General features: G+C 32.8%; 1 protein-coding gene and 1 pseudogene across 1 annotated transcript; one reads left to right on the top strand and one right to left on the bottom strand.

Moving 5' to 3' along the window:
- Positions 1-1,579: 1,579 nt before the first annotated feature.
- LOC110703287 lies at positions 1,580-6,769 on the bottom strand (annotated as a pseudogene).
- An 8,080-nt stretch (positions 6,770-14,849) lies between these two features.
- Positions 14,850-21,617, top strand: LOC110703289 (coatomer subunit delta-like). The gene is made up of 12 exons (XM_021881067.1): positions 14,850-15,005; positions 15,406-15,476; positions 16,167-16,206; positions 17,342-17,565; positions 17,812-18,054; positions 18,171-18,339; positions 19,178-19,479; positions 19,956-20,145; positions 20,245-20,398; positions 20,603-20,665; positions 20,787-20,883; positions 21,185-21,617. The coding sequence occupies exons 2-12, from the start codon at positions 15,474-15,476 to the stop codon at positions 21,272-21,274; spliced, it is 1,575 nt and encodes a 524-aa protein (XP_021736759.1). The 5' UTR covers positions 14,850-15,005; positions 15,406-15,473; the 3' UTR covers positions 21,275-21,617.
- Positions 21,618-21,688: the final 71 nt, after the last annotated feature.

The following is a 21,688-nucleotide window of genomic DNA, read 5'->3' on the forward strand; positions in this document are numbered from 1 at the left end:
TTAAATTTCCAAACTAGCTAATTTATTAACTTAGAAGGAGTTTATCTATTTCTTATATTTCTTTGAACCGGTTTGGTTCATATTATGTTTTTTTTTATTTAAAAAAAATGCCTTTTTTTTAAAAAAAATATTGGATTTTTGTATTTCTAAGGGAAATTCTTATGCCATAATTTAAAATATCCCATTAATTTGAACAATAACATTCAACATAATATATTTGCAACAATTCTCAATTTTTAAAAATATTGATCCAAACTTCCAATCGACAATTTTTTTTAAAAATAAAAAATAAAAAAAAAAACACTTAAAGATAGAAATATATTAAGGTCTAAGGGCCCAAAATTTCTAATGAACTTTGAGGGAGAAAACGTGTATTGGAATAAGATAAAAGCCTAAATTTTAGAAAGCAAGTAGGAACATTCAAGTCTTAATATGAATACTTTATTTCCCTTATCGTGGTATAATTTGCGATAGTCTTGATAGAACATTACTAGCTACTTGAAATTTAATTTTAACTTTTTGTGACTGATATGATCTAGAAGAAAATTTAGGGCTTTTTTTTTTATCGAAATTAGAGTTCTGCCACTGTTTGCATACTCAATATTTTTGTATATTGCTTAAATTTTTCAATCTAAAAAATCTTTTTGAAAATTAAGAAAAACTAAAAAAAAATTAAAAAATAATAAAGTGAACCAAACAAGTTCAAAGAAAAATAATAAATAGTATAGATAAATTACTTCTAAGTTAATAAATTAGCTAGTTTGAGAATTAAATTTTATAATTAACCATTTTGGTAAATATTTTTATCAAATTAGCCGTTTTGTTAAAGATCCAAGTGGTGCCCACCTAAACTCAAAATATGCTATATATACCAATGAGGTCTTGACTTGAGTTAATTTTGATTAAGAGTAACTGAGTAAGGGCATGTTCTCATTGACTGAATTCAGCTGAACTGAATTGAACTGAACTGAATTGAGCTGAACTGAACTGAACTGAGCTGTACTGAACTGAACTGAAATGAAATAAATATTTTATAAGAGAAGGAAATTAGGAGCTGGACTGAACTGAACTGAACTGAGCTGAACTGAACTGAGTTGAATTGAATTTCAACGTAAGAGAACAAGCCCTAAGGATCTATATACGATAGGCTACAAGTTTAATATTTTCATACCTTAATTTGTAATTTGTGTTGCTTTTGCAGCTTATTGATTTAGGTTTTTTTTTTCCTCTCTCTCTATTGCCAGACAAAGAAAATGGTAATAATAGCCCAACATGAAGACAAAGATAAGTTTATTAATCAAGCAAATGAAATGAAGTATACAATTAAAAAAAATGGTAATCAAGCAATTTTGCAGTAATTGTTGACATGTGTTTATCTACTCAGCCAAATGGATCCAAAATTTGAAATACCTTATATCCTCTCTCTCTCTCTCTCTCTCATCCTAATAAAATGGCAAGGAGCCTGGTGAAAAAGATGTCCCAAAATTTGAAGTAATTCTTTTGCCTAAAATTAGCATGTTGATAATAAATTCGAACTAAGGTGCCATATTTTAATTATTTCTAATTCCGTGCGAGGAATTTGGAAAATAAAAATAAAAATAAAAACTTTGTACATAGGATTTTTTTTTATTGGAATTACATGAATTATAAAACAACAATCAAGCCTACACGTAAAGATAGGATCATCAAAACCAATTGTATAATATTTTGTTTAGTCATATATATTCAACTCTTTCTCGATTTACTTGTTACATGGTCATTTGTACTCCATATAAAATTTTATGAAAGTACTAAAAGAAAAATGAGTGGGCTAAGGTGGACCCCAACTCAAGAGAAAGAAGTACTACATATGATGAAGATTATACTACCTCCGATTTTTTATTTTATTTTTTAAATTGCACATAAAAAAAAAAATCCGAGGTAGTATAACAAGTAAATAGGACTATATAATGAAAATTGTTAGAGATATAATATATCGGAAAATATATGTGATATATCATATCTCTAACAAAAATTTCTGAAAATAGAGCGAGTAAAATGAGACGGTGAGTGTATTGTTACTTTAAAACACCGTTACATTTTCCTCTTAACAACTTCAACTGAGTTTAAAAATTTATTGTAACTTTGGTTATAATCCATTGCCAAGGCCCAAGGGTATCTCCTGTCTTGCATGCACTCCTTGGCTTTTATACAATATTTTCTGGAAAGATCTGCTCATGTACAAAAATGTTGTGTTAATTAACAACCTATCTACCACAAGAATATGTAATTAACTAAACATATTATGTGACATTTATATTATAATAAATATATCTTAGCTAGGTTATAATGTTAATTATAAATTAATATAAGGAGATATAACAAATATGTAGATGATCATTACCTTGAAATCATGTCTCAAGCTTGCAGCTCTAGGGTTGTTCATCTCTGTACTTGTACTTGGAGCCCTTCTTTCGCTACGAAAACGCCGAAGGCTTACACTTCTAATCTTTATCTCCCCTCTATGAGTTGTTAATTCATCTAACAATTCAGAATCTGAAATTTCATCTTCTGCTTCTTCTTCTTCTTCATTGCCATTGTTGGCTTCATTATTGGTATTAACATCTTCCTGTTTATTGTATTTAGCATGCATTATAGTGAGCAAAACGTATATGGAGTGTTGAATGTTGATAACTTTTAATAATGTAACAAAATCAATTCAATTTTTTGATTTGTAAATCCATTTTCAATAAATTAATTTGGAACATAAGAGATAATTCTTATGACAGAAAACATAAGAGATAATTCTTATGACAGAAAACATAAGAGATAATTCGGAACATAAAAATAGTAAGTTCAATAAATATATAATCTGTAACCTTTAATTATATAAATTGGGGACAAAGAACAAGACTTCATTTAACATTATTAGTGAAAAAATAGTTTCATTTAAAGATGGCCGCACCAGCCAGGCTTATGCTTGGGCCTAGGCCGTGCATGAGCCGTCCAATCTAACCTTTTGAAAACATCAACATAACATGGCATATAGCAAACTAAAGTCATGAGCCAAGCCAAACAGATACTAGATTAAACACAACTCACAACCATCATTAGTTTTAATGTTATTTTTAAGCGCGAACAAATTAAATTAAAGTGAGTATTAATTAAAACTGTGTTTTAAAGTAATTTATTATATTTAACAATATTACGAACATACCTTGAAAGAGAGGGGTATACGCCTTGAAGTGCCTAGGATTTCTTCATACTCATGAGAATCAAGTTCGTGCAAGTAGTGTGACCCAAAAAATTTGGGTAACAAAACCTGCCTTATTATGATAAGAAAAACGAAAGGCAAGGGGAAGATTATTCCAACTAAAGGTATCCAAGTCATGCCGTAACAAATGAGCAAGTACGTCAATTGGAACAGTGTAAAAGCCAAAATCCATCTAAATGGCACTGTTTCCACGTACGAAGCATGATTCCTAGCCAAAATCCTGCCAAAATTTACAAATTAAACATTATTGGTCGTACACACGGACCAGCTTAATTGACACGTATAATTTTTAACCACGTTATTTTGAGACAAGGTTAGTCAGACAAATTTATCATGTTCAAACGCCAAAAGAAAGAAAAAAAAATGTAGGACAACTCACCTGTGTAATCTGCTTTTATTAACAAAGATAAGTCGGATTCTATCCCAAAACTGGTTTCCGGGGAGACTATCAATAGCCACATACGCGATGTACCCCCAAAGAAGCGAAGATGGCAATCGCTTGAGAGCAGGCATCGCGAAAACTGCAGCTCCAAGGAGAAGAGATTGCAATAGATTGCTCAATCTTTGTTCATTTACTCGAACCGGTATATGGTTCTCAATGTGCTTATCAGGGTCAAATGTTGTTTTACCATCACTTTCTCCCTTCATCACTACTTCCTTTAAATTTTCTAGCTCTTTAACCACTCTATCCATCTACAAAATATTGATGACAAATAAAACATTTTATTAATCACAAAATTTAATCCAAATTAGTCTTTTTTTTTATAAGTACTAATACAAATGAAATCTTACCGATTTGTTCCTCTCCATTTCTAGGAAAACAGCTTGCATATTGCCATAAATTTCAGAAGTACTAGCATTTTTATGTATGCTTTCTTTGGCACTTTCGACCATCTTTTTTCGAATAAACTGTCTTTTGAGGACGGCGAGGCTCTTGATGTGCATAGGAGAATGAGGAAGGAGAGCATAGGAAGGAGGAAGTCCAAGCAACCCACAAATCAAAGTCTGTTGATCATAACCATGTATTAAGCATTATGATTTCGTTATTAGTACTAATAAGCGCGATTTTGTTTTTTAAAAAAAAACACTTATCCTAGCTTGTGTTAGATTACTTAAGAAGAGTGACTAACCGTTAAGCCAAGTAGAAAGAGGTCATAATGGTAGGCAGAAGGGTGCTTAAGATTGAATTCCTTTTGTTGTGCCATTTTCGAAGCGACATTGTGCTCGAAAAAGAAAAGAATTGCTACCATTGATCCTGGTATGAATGCCCCAAAGATGTATTTTGTAGGCACATCCCCCATTTTCTGCAAAATTTCAAGTAGCTTGATTTATGAGATTATTAGTCATCAAAACACATAATATAAGCACTAATTATTAATTTTGGTCATTTAGTTAGTTATATGACTAGCTAAATTACTTACTGGAAAATTTAATTAACGGCTTATTTAATAGGTGATAATAAATGAATGATGTGACTCATATAAATATTAGAATATCTCGTGATAATGTTTACAGTGATGAAGTTACATATACGAATTGAAAGAGGAAGAGATTACGTACACTGGCAATAGTCCAAGTATCCCAAGAATCCCAAGGATGGGGACTAAATAATATTCTAGGAATTCCAGAGGGAACTTTGCTTGGTACAGCATATGATAACCCAGCCCATATTATTATCATCAATGGAACCCCAAAATTTTTTATGAAACTTCTCATCAAACCTGCATGCAAACACATCAAATACAATTAATTAAATTAATCCTTATAATTGTGTTTAACTCATTTCATAAATTTTACAATAAAGGGTATTATTTGAGAAACATATATTAAATTCATTTGTTGCAAATAACAAAAAACGGAGGTAGTATGTAAACTGTATATAAATTTACTTAGTGAACTAACCTGTTCCATACAACCATGACCTTGCTTTTCTAGTTTTAAATGCAGTGTAAATAAAACCTAGAGAGAATAAAATTGCTAGCAATCCATTTGCGTACAGCCACTCAAAATTATATGCCGGGTTTGACTCGTCGTCCTTTCCCTTGGGAACTTGAAACTCGCTTACAATCCCCTGTGAAGAGAGTATCAATTATTAAATCACCTCTCAACAATATAACAAGCACGTGCAATTGTCATGCTAATAAGACATCAGACCATCTAGTCACGACGAAAAATTTAAGAGTACATATATACCCTGATAGCCTCTTGGATGAAGAGAACAGAAATCAACATCTCGATAAGTTCTTCGGCTATCCTTGTGATTCGATCAATGATAGCACACAAATTAAATATTGACATGAGCAGCAACAAAAGAGAGGTCCATACACAAACCCTGCAACACATAATCATTCATAGGATTTAATTTGAGTTGAATTATTCAAATGTGTATAAATTAATATGGAAATATAAATGTAGAAGTGTATAAATATGTATATATGATAAGTCATGTAAATTACCATGCTGTCCAAGCCAAGAATAGAGGGTTAAGATCATCTTTTTTTTTTAGCATAATTATACAAGAAAGTATACATAAGAACAGTTGGTTCTGCAACTCCTTGTATTAGAAGTGGTTGTCCCCCAAATATTGTGTGTATCAACCCACAAATTGCTGCTGAAGTTAATGTTTGCACTGAACTTAGGTTTTTTCTTCCTGTCAAGTTATTAAACAAAAATAAATATATTATTGTTGTTAGAAAATATGATTGATATGACTTTAATTTGAAATGATGCTCAGCTCAGTGCGATTTAAATCTGTGACCTATTGTACACAAGACTTTAGTTTTAATATATATAACTGATAAATATATTAGGTCCTTATAATATAACCTTATGGCTTATGGTAGCTAGGTGTAAATATATATATATATATATATATATATATATATATATATATATATATATATATTAGAGATTATATTTAAAGAAACCAAACTAACCTGTTTTCTTGTTCAACAGCTCCCCAAAGGCTATAGCAGGAAGAGCCGAAGCAAAAAAGATAGAAGCAGCAGGGCCAAGTATCCTACGCCATTTGAAAACATATATATATAATTAGAATAACCGAACAAGTTTGTAGAAGTTACATTAATTTTTAAAATGATTTATCCAGCGTTAAAACAAGAATATAGAACAAAGGTAAAATATTTTAGTTGTCATCAGTTTTCAAAATGATATTAAATTTAAGTTCATAATACAACATAGTAACTTTTAAGCTCATAATACAACATATATTGAACATACATACCCTTATTAAAAAAAAAAAAAAAAAAAACGTAACAAAAAAAAAAAAAAAGAACATACCCAATTCCATGTTTGAAGCCATTCACCCAATCCTGCTTGTAACATGCAAGTCTTCCTCTTACATCGCTTCGTATACCTTTGAAAGGAGCTTTTATATAATCCATCTTTCACCTGTAATATTTGGAGAAATTAAATAGAGAGAAAATAGTTTTTGAGTTTAAGTCGTGTTGAGTTAATAATTGAGCTCGATCAAGCTACTCAGTTTCATTAGCACCCCTATGGCCTTATATATAGCCTTATTTATGGCATCATAACGCGTTGCACTTTATAAGTCTCAAGTTTGGGGTAGCAATCATAGTTGCGTACTATTTTTGGTGGTAGTGTTAGATATGTCAACACACAAGAGTTGTGTGCGCCCAATGCTACCAGCCTACCACGACATTTTTTACGAAACTAAGCCTTATTAGTAAACTATTTACGAATATAGACGCGTGGCCAAACTATTTACGAAACTGAGCTTCTGAGGTAAAACGCTGCCTCGGTCAGCGTTTTTCCTCATTTTTATTTATTTAATTTGTTTTGAATTATGTATTTTGTGAAATACAAAATTAAAAATAAAAAAAAATGAAATACACAAAAACGCTGCCTCAGTCAGCGTTTTTGTGTTAGGCTATAACAGGCCTTAAAACGCTGACTGAGGCAGCGTTTCATTAATACTAGAAACACGCTGCCTCAGTCAGCGGTTTTGCCTGGTATATTCTTCCAGGCAGACGCAACGCATTCACTCTTTCTCAAAACTAAAAACTCAAACTCACTCTTCCTCACGCAACGCATTCACTCTTCCTCAAAGCTCTGCCGTCACTTGTACATAACACTTACATTACATTATTATTTTAATAATTATTTGAATGAATTTATGTCTTGTTTGAATTTCAAATTCCTTATTTGTCCACGTTTGACTCATTTCGTTCAAAATAAATTGTGGATGTGGAGGTGGTGGATGTGGAGGAGGATGGGTGGTGGAGGTGGTGGATGTGGAGGAGGAGGGTGGTGGAGGTGTTGGAGGAGGAGGGTGATGGTGGTGGTGGATGTGGAGGAGGAGGGTGATGGTGGTGGTGGATGTGGAGGAGGAGGGTGGTGGATGTGGTGGATTTGGAGGAGGAGGGTGGTGGATATGGAGGAGGAGGATGGTGGTGGTGGTGGTGGATGTGGAGGAGGAGGGTGATGGTGGTGGTGGATGTGGAGGAGGAGGGTGGTGGATGTGGTGGATTTGGAGGAGGAGGGTGGTGGATGTGGAGGAGGAGGGTGGTGGTGGTGGTGGATGTGGAGGAGGAGGGTGATGGTGGTGGTGGATGTGGAGGAGGAGGGTGGTGGAGGATGTGGAGGAGGAGGGTGGTGGTGTTGGTGGATGTGGAAGGGGGCTGCACTGGCTGCTGTTGGGGGCCTGCTGTTGCTGCCTTCAGCCAGCAGATAAAACGCTGACTCAGTCAGCGTTTTTCTCTGTTATGGATACAAGAAAAACGCTGACTGAGTCAGCGTTTTACTGTATTTCCAAAAAAAAAATTTTAAAATTTGTATTTCACATAATACGAAATTTTGTAAAAAAAAAATAATAACCAAAGGTAAAACGCTGACCGAGGCAGCGTTTTATGTCAGAAGCTCAGTTTCGTAAATAGTTTGGCCACGCGTCTAGATTGGTAAATTATTTGCTAATTAAGCTTACTTTCGTAAAAAATCCTATAGATCGACACTCCAATCATGAAACATTGTGTCAAAACATATATATGTGTAGACAGACATATAACTTGAAATTCTATGTTATATATGGGAAAAGTCAATATATTTGAATATATAAACCCTTTAAATTATGATAATTGTGCAAAAAGAGAAAAGTAAATGAATATATACTCGGTTTATATGCAAAACATTATATGAAGAATATAGTCTTTCGACTTTGACTTATGGACAAGGACAGATCTAGGTGCGGGCTTACCCTAGTCATGACTTACCTCATCATCGATCATAATTTTTTAGTTAATCTTTAGTTTATATGTTAAACTTTTGTATATATTACACAAAAAATAGATAGTAGAGTTGGTTATATCTTCATAAATACCAATTTTATTTTATATTTAATCTGTTCTCTTACTTTATTTGTTACTTGTACTTTTATTTGTTGTTGGAAAAAGAAATTAAAGAAATTGCATGCATGCATGCAATGATGCAATCCTAGCTAGATCGATCCGTCATTGCTGATGTAAAAAGAAATAAACGAAATTACATGCATGAAATGATGCAATATGATAAAACATTAACATTTCTAAAAAGGACAAAATTTAATTTGTAAATGTCAATAAAAACGTTAAAATTATGTTAATATATACTTCGTATTGAATTCACAAAAAATATGAAATTTCTATATATGTTGAATTATGTTAATTAAAAAAGCAACCTTCAATCACTGTCTAGCTTAGAAAACTATGTCAAATCATACAGAACCTACACCCATTTTCTTATAACTTGCCATTAATCTATCTACAATAACATACATGCATATATACAATGTGAAGCATATAGCCTTTACAAGTTTGGTTCAAACAAATACCCTTATTATTAACCAATAAGTGTACAAAACACGTGTGACGTATCATGTATGCACCTCTAACTTGCTCAATAGTCAATATGCAAGAAGATAACAAATACTTCATAGCATACGATTTCAATATGTATGCTCCATATACTCATATACATATATAGAGTCAATAGAGACAACCAACGTCATATCATACGATTGTATATCTTATATGCTAGAGATAACCAACTATCATATCATTGTATAGTTTATGTTAGAGAGAACCAACGTCATAATATAGCATACAATTTCATAGCTTATGTCATACTTGTAAATAAAAGTGGCAAGAAAAAAAATTAAAAGCTTACGTATAATGCATACCTTATTCACAGTTAGGTTGAAGACTACGAAAATAGATAAGATGGGAGTTAATTTTGAGGAGAAGATAAACGAATTGAAGGTGTGAAAGTGTGAAGAATGCAAAGGATCTTACATTGGTTTATATAGACTGCTGATAACAGGTTGATAGCGGACTATTATTAGCAAAATCTTTTAATGGACTAATTCTACTACTTTTTTTTTTTTTTTTTTTTTTTTTTACAAAAACAGATTTATATCCTCATACGGCATTATTAATAATTACTTGGTATTATTTACTCCTACTTCTAAGGAGTCCTGCCCACTAACCCGATCCGTGTGTAATTTTTATCTAACTTTAAAAGTACGTGGCTGTTCACACCGTATGGCCAGGTATAATGGGGTTGCTCAGTTAGTCCTATAACTCTATAATGCCGGTATGTACTCTCTTACAATTATAGGGGTAACTCGGTAATATAGGGGTGACTCTATCACGTATTGTTGTAGGTCTTACTTTGTTATTTAAGGGTTGCTCAATATATATAATAAGGGATTACTCTATCATCAGTGTTAATATATAGGGGCTACATACTCTATTAATGTTATAAGGATTATTAATTTGTGTTTTTATAAGTGGCTACATATTATGGTCAGTTGCATAGCGCAAAAAATACTCGATTTCTTTATACTATCATTTCGACTGCATAAAATAAAATAAGAGACAATATTACATATATGAATCGAAAATTCGTATTCTATCTACTCTGTAATTCTTTATAATGTTTTTGTTTGGAACTATTTACAACATGAATTATCTTTTAATTTATTTCCAATAGTTTAGAAATTACATAATTATGTGGGGTTTTCCTAAATTATCTCAACGAGTGTATTAATATTATCAATTTTTTTCTAATTTTTTTCTAATATGTAATGACTTTAGATACTAAATGATAACATGTGCAATGACCAAATATAAATATTCACATTATTTAGGAAATTAAAATTCATTATAGTATGACATTCACAAAGCATTACAAAACGAGTACTTTGAATTAACGATATGACAAGTTTGAAATGGCAATTGAATAAAAAATAACATCAAATAATTTCGTTTATTGAAAAGTATATATGCCCTCGAAAGCATAGAAAGTTAAACAGTTGACTACTTCGTATAATTTTACTTTGCAAAAATATAATTTCCAAACATATTGAATAGTAAATATGTTCTCGAAAAGCATAGAAGTTTTACAAAGTTAAAAAGCTGACTAAATCCATCTTCTTGGGAAAAATCATTATTGTACAAAATTCAATAATTAGTTTCATTAACCGTCACTTTATGTAGTTGAACTTACATTAAGTTGATAGTTATCAAACTCTTTTATACTATAATTAGCAATAATTCCAACTATATAGCTCTATTCCAAATCGGGAATAGCCGTTAGTATATATATACAGGGTATAATTGTAATTTAGGAGAAAAAATAAAAGGTAGAGCCGTGTAGAAGAGATACAAGTAAATATTTGCCGTTAAGAAGATTATTGGCCTAGATTATTATACTTATGGACTTGTGGTTGCAATGAAAACTAATCATATGTCAACCATCCGTTTAGATTTTTTTTTTTTTTTTTTTTTTTGATGGAATGCTTAGAATCGGTTTTTATACAAAGAACTTTATTAGTTGTCTTATTGAATTTGGATGTTCGAATCGGGTATGATGAGGTCGGGTTCGGTTCATTTTTAAAAGTTGAGTCATGTTAAATTATTATGTTCAAGCGAGTTGAAATCTGAATCGGATATTTTTCGAATTGGATGTGATTTTAACTAACACCTCTACATATTCGTACCATATTTACACTTTATGGGGTATATAAAACCTTCTAATCGTAACATCATCTACTTGATTTTTGGTATTTGCTCATATGCCTCGGAAAATAACTAAATTCTTGTTCTCCTTACCTTATTTTTGTTTAAATGAAAACGTTTTTGTTGAACTTAAATAATTTAAACTGATTAAAAATTATTTTTACAAATTCTATTATATTTGTTCTTTAAAATTACTATATTTTACTAATTAGCTAGAACTTATTCTTATTGAATTAGAACATATTTTACTAAATCGAAATTATTAAGTAGGATGATTAAAGTTTGTATTATTTATAAGAATGTCAGTGTAAAAAGTACAAACATATATCAAGTATGTGCTCTCCAAACAAATTTGCTTATTCCACATGATTATTTATATTTTGAACTAAAAAATAAACATTAAGGTGATTCCAACAAGATCTTGGCAACACAAATATGAAATATTGTATTTTAATTTGTATATATAGTATCTACATTTTAGAATTACTAATACGGTTTGATTGACTTTCTGCATTGTTCATATACCGACTCTAATTATAGGGTTTTTTTTTTCCTAATGGAGTATCCAAAGTCAAGGTTATCGTGTAAAATAATTGACATAAAGTTTCACAATCAATTTTAATTTTTTTTTGTACTAATATTCAATCATGATAATAATTATTTTGTATCAAAGTAGTGCATTAACAAATGTGTCATGTTTGATTGTGTTAGTAATTCAGGAATTAACAAAGTATATTGACTTCTATTCATGCTCAATATTTCTCTGTTATCCAATTGAATGTTTCAACCAACAACTTGAAAAAATAAGAAGAAAAAGAAACACAAGGAAGTCTTACATTTTCTAAACTAATTAACATCTAGTGGTTGATTATAGGGACATGCTTGAAATATACAAATCAAATTAAATTTCTAACTACGACTCTACAATTTTATCATTCAATCAGTCAAAGCCGTAATCTCATAAATTTTACCATTAAAAAGCCAAAAAAAATAAGCATCGTAGTTTTACCAAATAGTTACACATTTACACTAGTGGAAAAAGACCTTATATATACGGTAAAAAATGAGCTTAATGTTGTATTTTTTGTGCCATGTATACAGTTAGCCACTTAGCCAATAGTCAAAGCAGGACAAGCACAACACTCACACCCTTCACAAAATGTTTTGGTTCAAACCCAAAATCATAGCAGTTGGTAGTTCATATATTGCGGTTCAAACCAAAAATCATTGCATAAGATGCCTCATATAAGTTTTTACGATTCATGCCAAAATTCGGAGCATTTAAGGCCTTATATGAATAAATGATATTGCACCTTTTAGCATGAAACACAACATTTGCATGATAAGTAGCAAATAAAAAACATAGTGGATATTCTATGAAGTACTCGTATATGCTTAACACTTCTTTTTGTTTACTCTATTTTCTTGATTTGTCCTTTTAAAAAATAAAAAAATAAAAAAAATTCGCGCTATATATAACTAGTTATATCGCTTTGCTCTCACATATATACATTATACGTGTGGAGTAGTTCCATAAATTTACTCTGATCTGATCTATCAAATTCACCTAATTAGAAGTTAATTAATTAACAAAACCTAATACCTATAGACCGAGTACTAGTACATCTGAAAGTGCACCCTATTCCTCACGTTAGAAAAAACTAAAGGGAAATTGACTATTGAGGCATCTAGCAGACTAGCACCATTATCTTAAGTAGCAAACACGCTACGCTAATTAAGCAAGATCTTGAGTCAAATGCATGCACTTGGCTATATATTAGGATTATGCTACAAGACCCCCGGCATATGGCCCATTTATTTAAAGGGTCCCCGGTAATCGAATACACAAATAGTCCAATATCCATTCTCGAACTAAAGCCCATCTTCCCTCTCCTTTCGCATTAAGTAAGGCTCTGTTTTCTTCAATTAACTATATAATCTCGGAATAAATTAAACGCTTAGAATTTAAATTTATTTAATTAATGAAATATTTTAGATATAAATTATTATAAATTGGTCTAATTTAATCTGAGGGCATGTTCTCATATGATTATTTTAAGTTCAGTTTAGTTTAGCTCTAATAAGTTCAGTTTAGTTCATGTGCACTTGTTACTTGTGAAGGAAATGTGTCCTCGACTCTCGTGCAATTACTAATATGATATGGATCGTATTATGGAGATAATAAGTTCGTTGAGTTGGGTCGTCTTCACGCCTTGCTAGAGACCAATATTGATCATTGGGTTAAACTAATGCCAACTAAATGGATCCTATGAGATCACACATTACAGTGTTAGGTCGAACAAGAATACCGAGTCCAAAAGTTGGGCTTAGTGAATGACTGGCCATAAGGAGTAAGATAGGAATAAGTCTTGCCCTAATTAGATAATATGATTATATATAACAAAGGGCTTGGGGAAAAATATAACGACGTTCATCTCTCATAAAGAAACAACGTAATATTTTTCCCTTCCTCTCTCTCTACAATCGGTTAGAAACTCTTCATAGAAGAGGAGATTAATCTCTCCCGTCCAACTAGCATTGGTGCAGGTTCGATCTACACTTGTGGACCAATATTAGAGGAGCAACAATTGAGGCTCTAATCTCTGCCAGAAGGTAGAAGAAAGCTTGGGAATTCACGCATCAAAGGGTAATTCTAAACTATTATGTGATCCTTTATTTATATATGCATGAGATCCTGTTTAGGTGCATATGAATGAGATTCATGAAATTCCGCTCAGAATACCTAAAACCCAACAACTTGTTAGTCATGTATTAGAGTAAGATGAAGAGAACGAAGTGAAGAGAGCGCCTTAAATGTAATTGCCCTAATTCTTAGGGTTTAAGAGTGCAAAAGGTGATTTTGAGTTGGGGACTTTCATGGTGCTTTGAAAGCTTGCATATAAACTACATTGTTCTTCATCAAAAAATTACTCTATAGTGGATAGATAGGCGGGTTTTTTTTCTCTCAGTTCTTGGGTGCCCATAGTAAATTCTCCTTGTCTTGTTTATTGCTTTTTTTCCCCCTATTTTCATTGTTGTTAATTATCGTTAATCACAAAGTAGTACATTCATTAATCTAACAATGAAAAGCGTGTATACAATCATCATTATTATAAAAAGTAACTTTAAAAGCTCCTTATCAACTTATGTACGTAGTATGTGGTTGGCCACACTATGCGAACAATCATATAGGTTACCTTAATTTGTTAGTGTTATAAGAGTCACTTGATCAGTATTACAGAGGTTAGTTCATCAATACTATATAGGTTACTTAGTGAGTGTTATAGGATTTATTTTACTCTCTATTTTTTTACAAGTAGCCACATGGTGTGATATACTGATATGTCACGTAAAAACGTGTTGTTTGTAAAATATTCAAACTAAATTACTAGTATCCAAAGATTAATCTTATTCTTTAAAGTTTATTTAAATTCTCAATTATCATTGGTTAGATTTGCTGTCACATATTGCAAACAAAAATCAATCAAATTCTCAAATTGAAGAAAAATTTCCTTCAATTCAAAGTTAACAAATCAATTAAGGAGTAATTAATACAATAAAAGTATTACTCGTAATAAAATAGAAATGAAAATGAAAATATTTAAAAGGCGCAGCTCCAAATCTCACAATCACTTCTGAACAAACTCTCTCTCTTTCTTCCACACTCGCTCTTTTGCTCGGAGATCTACCATTTCTCCACCTTCCGATTCGATTCATCCCAAGTAAGCCATTTTCTCTCTCCTCTTTTCTTTTTCTTGCCGAATTAATTTCAGTTTGAGATCTATCATTGTTGATTTGATTGATTATATTTATGATTGTTTCATTGGATCTGATTTTTCGTGATTTATATTGTTTGAATTTTGTGATTTTCGAATGAATTTGTTTGATTTAGTGTTAATTTGATCAGAATTGTTTGATTAGGGTTTTTTGGATTAGAAATTTCGAGAATATATCGTAAATCAGTTAATTTTATACCGCATTCGTGATTTCTAATCGGATAATAGTGTTTTTTTTTGTCAATTGTTTTGGTGATCTAGATATTACAGCCATAGATCTTCTGCATTGCTAACTGTTAGGGTTTTGAATTATGCTTAATAATTTATGACATTGTATGTATTGCAGGAGGTTTGCGTGAATTTGTCTTTCGTTTTCAATTGATTTTGAGCTGTTGGATTTTGTGAGGCGTAATCATGGTAAGTCAATTCCTTCGCAGTTCCATTTTAATTGGATGAAATTGCCAATGTTGTGTGGCTTTGCGTTTATCTATAATTTGCTTGATTTCGAAGTGATTTTGGATGAAGCTTATGAAATGGTATTAAGCCGAATTATCTTGATTGTTTCTGTTTGACTCAACCGAACAGCATATAAATTCTACTTTTGCATCACATTAAATCTGTCAAACGTCCGATACTGCTCTGTTGCTGATAAGGTTTTATTGTGCAAGGAATACTGCTTTTATACGTATTTTAGACAAGAATGACCGTTGTTTGGGATCTCTAGCTAAATTGTTTACCTTTTGCCTTCTTGTACGAGGTGCACTAGAATTGGAGTTATTTTCTCTTTGTTTTGTCACATTCGATTTTCAATTTGTTGAAAGTTGAAGCATTATATATTAAGCACATGACCTTCACTTTGCCCAGCTTCTAAAGATGTTTTGGTATCTTGGGGGGGGGGTAAATGAAATGGAAGCGACTAAGCGAGTACCTTTACATCATTTATTTAGTGAAGAAAAGTTGAGTTTTTTTGGGGGCCATCAGAGTGCCTGATTGTGTGATTAACAAACAGGATTTTGCTAGCTTGTTAGATGATGTGACAAATTATAAGTTTCTTTCTGCATATTTTATCTGGCATTATTGTTGATTGTATGATTCTTGATGATGCAGGTTGTTCTTGCCGCCTCCATCATCAGTAAATCTGGCAAAGGTAAGATACATGTCTGTTCAATTAATATGCGCTCATTGAATCTCATGCGCCTTTTTTTGTTTGCATTTTTTGATGTTTTTTTTTTTTTTTTTTTTTTTTTTTTTTTTTTTTTTTTTACAAGGAGTATAAGCTATTGTCTTCAGACTTCTCATACCCTAGTTCTTTATTAGTTTTTCAATTATATATCTTTGAGCTTTCCTCAATTCTCATGTTTCTAATGGTGCCTGACTGGTTTGCAGGTCATTGGTCAGTAGTCATATTAGCTATTCTTATATGATTCATATCTAAGCTTATTCCTCTAATTTTATTGCTTCTTTTCATCATTCTTAATTTGTTATATTAACCCAGCCTGCCATCGAACTGTCAAATTTCTCTCTAAGAATAACACAACAGCCAAATTTTTTTGCTGTTATTTTTGTGCATTTATTCTGGATTTCCAACGTTCTAATTTGATTGTCTACTCTTCAACTCTTGGTTCAGTTGACTTTGCTTGTTGCTTCTAACCATAGTCCATGCAGTTCAATATTGTGATTCTTTAATTCTTGTCAGGATAAACATTTACGTGTCTTCAAATATATCTGATGTACCATGTTAAAAAAAATGTGCCTTAGGTGATAGGTGTTTAGGGTAGAGCGCTTTTTTTGCTCTAGGAAAGGTGCATTCAAAGAGGCGTGCTTAAAGCACATGAGGCACACTTCAGTAATTTTTTATAGTTTATATTATATAAAGGAACACGCTTATGCACAGAAGGACCTTTATTGCTCTAGTGCACCTTGAGCTCATTTATATGTTGATGATGTATGCAGTTCCATAGATCCTTTGTAGTTTTGAAGTTTTTGCATTGTGTTTTGTTTCAGTTTAATTATAAATAAATGCAGATTTGGAGGAATCTCACTATTGATGCTTAGTCTAGATTAGCATTAGTGCCTGCATATAGCTGAAAATATGCTTGTGGCTCTTTAGTTTCCGTTCTTTGCTCATTGAAGGTATCGTAGGACATGGTTCGTGGATAGCATGGAAATAGGTGTTGCAAGCATAATTTTTTGCAGTTAGAATATTTGATGAAACTTTGTTTCTGTGTTTATGTCTGACTTTTGTTGTAGTGGGATTAATTCTTTTTCCAACTTCCTTGCAGCTCTTGTCTCCAGGCAATTTGTGGACATGAGTCGCATAAGAATTGAAGGCCTCCTTGCTGCCTTTCCTAAGCTGGTTGGGACTGGAAAGCAGCATACTTATGTTGAGACTGAAAATGTCCGATACGTTTACCAACCTATTGAAGCTCTTTTCTTGCTTGTGGTTACTAACAAGCAAAGTAATATTTTGGAGGACTTGGAGACTTTACGAATGCTTTCTAAACTTGTATCCTTCATATGTGCTTCCTCAGACTATGAGCTCACAATTTACTTCAATTTTTGTTGACTAAATTGCTGGAAACTAGGTTGATTTCCTTTCTTACTTATGTGCATGTCCGTGCTGCTGTTATTCTTGTTTTTGTATGTTCTATTGCTCCTTCAGTACTATAAAGCTCCTCCTCTTTCATGTTGCTGGATGTGATTTTAGTCAAATCTTACTGTCTTATGAGTGTTATTCCTTAAGCATGCAAAGGTACCAGAATATGCTTACTCTTTGGATGAAGAAGGAATATGTAGAGCAGCATTTGAGCTCATATTCGCCTTTGATGAAATTATTGCCCTTGGGCACAAAGAAACTGTTACCGTTGCACAGGTGAAACAGTACTGTGAGATGGAAAGTCATGAAGAGAAGTTGCACAAGCTGGTGATTGCAAGTAAGATTAATGAAACTAAGGATATAATGAAGCGCAAAGCTAATGAAATTGAGAAAAACAAGGTATCATTTTATTTTGCCTCTCTCCCTGCCTCTGCTATTTCTATCAGTGATATACGGGCAACTGGGTGGTTGTATACATGGAGGTTTATCAATAAAATGATGTTTGACCTTGGCAGATGGAAAAGAGCAGGGGTGACAAAGGTAATTACATGTCGTCCATGGGTTCTTCAAGACTGGAAAGTACTTTCAGTGACATGAGTATATCTAGCAGCACTAGTGGATTTGGCAGTAATTCTGGGTTTGGACCGTCAACTGATCTGGATTCATTCTCCACCAAGCCAAAAGGTATGATTCAGATGCTTTATTTGATGGCTCAAGTATTCATCTTTTGACAATATCACGGTAAGGGTAAGGTTGTGATTCCTTGTGAATATTTGACTCCTTCTAGTAATTAAGGTAGGAGGTTCTTTAGAAGCTTTGGGGTGATTTTCATGTTGATTGATAGCTAGCCAGAGTGAACAAAAATAATAACGCATGAGTATTTCGTACTTCCTCTATTTCATAATTATTTGACATATTTCATTAGGCATGTAACATGTTTGCCAATGCATACTTTCAAATATTAATATCTTTGATTATGTATAACAAAAAATATAAAATTTTGATATTTGGATAGACGTTGAGACAAATCAAACAAGAATCCACACGACTATGTTTGTTTCTTGTGAATAAACCACGCAATGACGTCAAATTAACATATGTGAATAGTAGTGCTGAAAGTCAAAAGGTGTTGACTAAAAAGAAATGGAGGAAGTATATATAATGTGAAGGGGCGATTACACAATATTCTCATATTTTTAAAGCTGACTTTATAAATTCTGACTCTGTTGGTTTGTTGTCAATACTTGCATCATTTGAAGTATATGGCTATCCAATTGTTACACATCTAGAAAGTACTGCCAACTGTATAAATTAAGGTTTAGTTGTTTGGGGTCTGATATCGTGTCTCTGTCATATCAAAGGTTGACATAAATGAATCACAGTCTTAACTGTTGATCTTGCTTGTATGATGTTTTTTCTGTACATGATACATTCTTTGGCTTGTTCTGTTATTCTTGGTAAAGTGGTGACCTGATTTTCACTCTACCACTGCTGATTCTCTTTGTTTGGTTGGTGGTATCAGGTCGTCCAGCAGCTCCTGTTTCTGCTCCACAGAATTCTGGTATGAAGCTTGGTAAGTCACAAGGAACAAACAAATTCTTGGAATCCCTGAAAGCAGAAGGTGAAATGATTGTTGAGGATGTCCCACCAACATTAAGCAAATCTAAGGCTGCTGCTCCACCTCCTACTGATCCTCTAACATTGACTGTGGAGGAGAAGCTCAATGTGACGCTCAAACAAGATGGAAGTCTCAGTAACTTTGATGTACAAGGCACTCTGTCTCTTCAGATTCTTGAGGAGAAAGATGCTTTTATCCAAGTTCAGGTACTTCTTTCTGCTCCTACTTTTCTACTTGGTGGCCTTCCCAAGTCTTAACCTCCCTCTCAAGGCCATATCTCATAAATAAATTCCCAGTCTATAATTTGGCAGGTGATGAAGTTAGGAAATAAGTAATAAAATTTACTATAATACCTTAAGATTTCTTCCATGGTTAATTTGTTTCCAATCCCTTATCCCACTCATAATACATGCTCCCTGTCCCCCTCCATAGATATTAATCTGTTGGGATAGTGGGGTTTAATCCCCATCCCATTCCCAACAAAAAGACTCATGCCAGCGGTTGGGAATAAAATAATAAACCAAGCCTATAGGCCTCCAAGCGAACACCCCATAATAGGATTTGTTCTGGTTTATTGTATTTAGTAGTAGTTCAGGTTGCATATGCTTCGTTTATTCTAAACTATTTATGCTAGATATCATGCTCTCTGTTATAAATGGTTTGTCTGCTATGCAATATGCAGGTTGAGTCTGGTGGCAATCCTAGTGTCTTGTTCAAAACGCACCCTAACATCAACAAAGAGCTGTATTCAAATGAGGGTATTTTGGGTCTTAAAGATCCTAACAGACCTTTTCCCACTGGCCAAGGAGATGGTGTTGGTCTTCTAAGGTGGAGAATGCAGAGTACAGATGAAACAGCTGTTCCTTTGACAAGTGAGTTTATTGCTTTGCATACTTATCTCTATAATATCTACACTTGGGCTTTTTGATTTTGTTGGTTTTCATCTTCTCATGATTTCTCTTTTATGGCAGTCAATTGCTGGCCTTCCATTTCTGGAAGTGATACTTACGTCAGCATTGAGTATGAAGCTTCAACAATGTTTGATCTACAAAATGTTGTTATCTCAGTACCCCTTCCTGCTCTTAGAGAGGCACCAAATGTAACGCAAATTGAGGGGGACTGGAGGTGAGTAAAAGTGATTAATATCATACAAAGTAATTTTTATAATCTTGGTTAAAGATGTCAAGCATGAGATCAATAGTCAGTATTCCTACTCATGGATGATTTGGCTTTCTGCTGGCATTGCTGTAGTTTTTTTTCATGCTGTCGGGGTCCAATATATGTTTAAAGTGCTGGAAACTTACGCTTTTGCATATATCTCTTTGACAGATATGATCCCAGAAATTCTGTATTGGAGTGGTCCCTTGTTCTGATTGATGATTCTAATCGCAGGTGAGTATTTTACTATGGAGTAGTATCTCCTTTATGAAAGATAATGTAGCAACTATAAATTATGTTTTTTAGTAGAAAAAAGAGTTGAAACATTGAATACTGATCTTTTATGATGTTGCAGTGGTGCTCTGGAGTTTGTTGTGCCTGCAGCAGACTCATCTGCTTTCTTTCCCATCTCTGTGCGATTTACTGCTACAAAGACGTTCAGTGACTTAAAGGTATGGTTTTTTGATAAATACCAAACACCATTGTATATAGTCAATGTTGTACCTGATAACTTGTTCTTCCCTTTTCTTTTCTTTTCTTTTTTTCTTTTATTTATTTATTTTTTTTTTTAAAATGTTGATGCTGGGCTTGAAATATATGATTTGTGTCAATACTTGAGAATTTGTGTTATTTTTTGGAAGAGTAAACATTGATTTGGGTTTCTTTTCTTATCAGTTACTTATATGTTATGGGCTGCTTATTCTAGTTTTGTTTATGTTAGTTCTTGTTTTTTATATTCTTGTGATTGTGCAGGTTACCAACATTTTGCCACTAAAAGGTGGACCTCCTCCCAAATTTTCACAAAGAACCCAGCTTTGCACAGAAAACTACCAAGTCGTCTGATGTAATCACAATCTTGGCATCATTTGTCATATGGTTTTGCTTGTGCACCGTAGCATTTTAATGGATTTTTTTTCATTACATGCTTTGATTGTTCTTGCATGTAGTTAAATTGTTTACATGTGATTTATTTTTGTATTTTGTGTAGTCGCCACTGTTGAGGATTGGTTTTTATACAACTTTGTGAGGTCTGGTTGAAACTAGCACATCGGAAATTTGAATAGCATCTTGTAATAGGTTAAGACTTTAATTGTTGGAAGGAAATTTTCAAGCTTTGTAAAATCTTCTCTTCCTGAAATAAACATGTGAATGAAATATAGAGTTAGGCTCTTTGTGATGGATTAAATGTATGCGATGAATCGTGAAACAGGAAGTTTAATTTGGTGGCATTCACTTAATTTCTAGTGTACCATTGTT

This window comes from Chenopodium quinoa, unplaced genomic scaffold (genome assembly GCF_001683475.1).
Source record: "Chenopodium quinoa cultivar QQ74 unplaced genomic scaffold, ASM168347v1, whole genome shotgun sequence".
Lineage (NCBI taxonomy): Eukaryota > Viridiplantae > Streptophyta > Magnoliopsida > Caryophyllales > Amaranthaceae > Chenopodium > Chenopodium quinoa.

What these genes read in the sequence shown, in the direction of transcription:
- LOC110703289 (XM_021881067.1), top strand. An exon ending in ATTCTCCACCAAGCCAAAAG is followed by an intron (nt 18,340 to 19,177) that starts GTATGATTCAGA and finishes TGGTGGTATCAG; the next exon opens with GTCGTCCAGCAGCTCCTGTT. An exon ending in AGACGTTCAGTGACTTAAAG is followed by an intron (nt 20,884 to 21,184) that starts GTATGGTTTTTT and finishes GTGATTGTGCAG; the next exon opens with GTTACCAACATTTTGCCACT.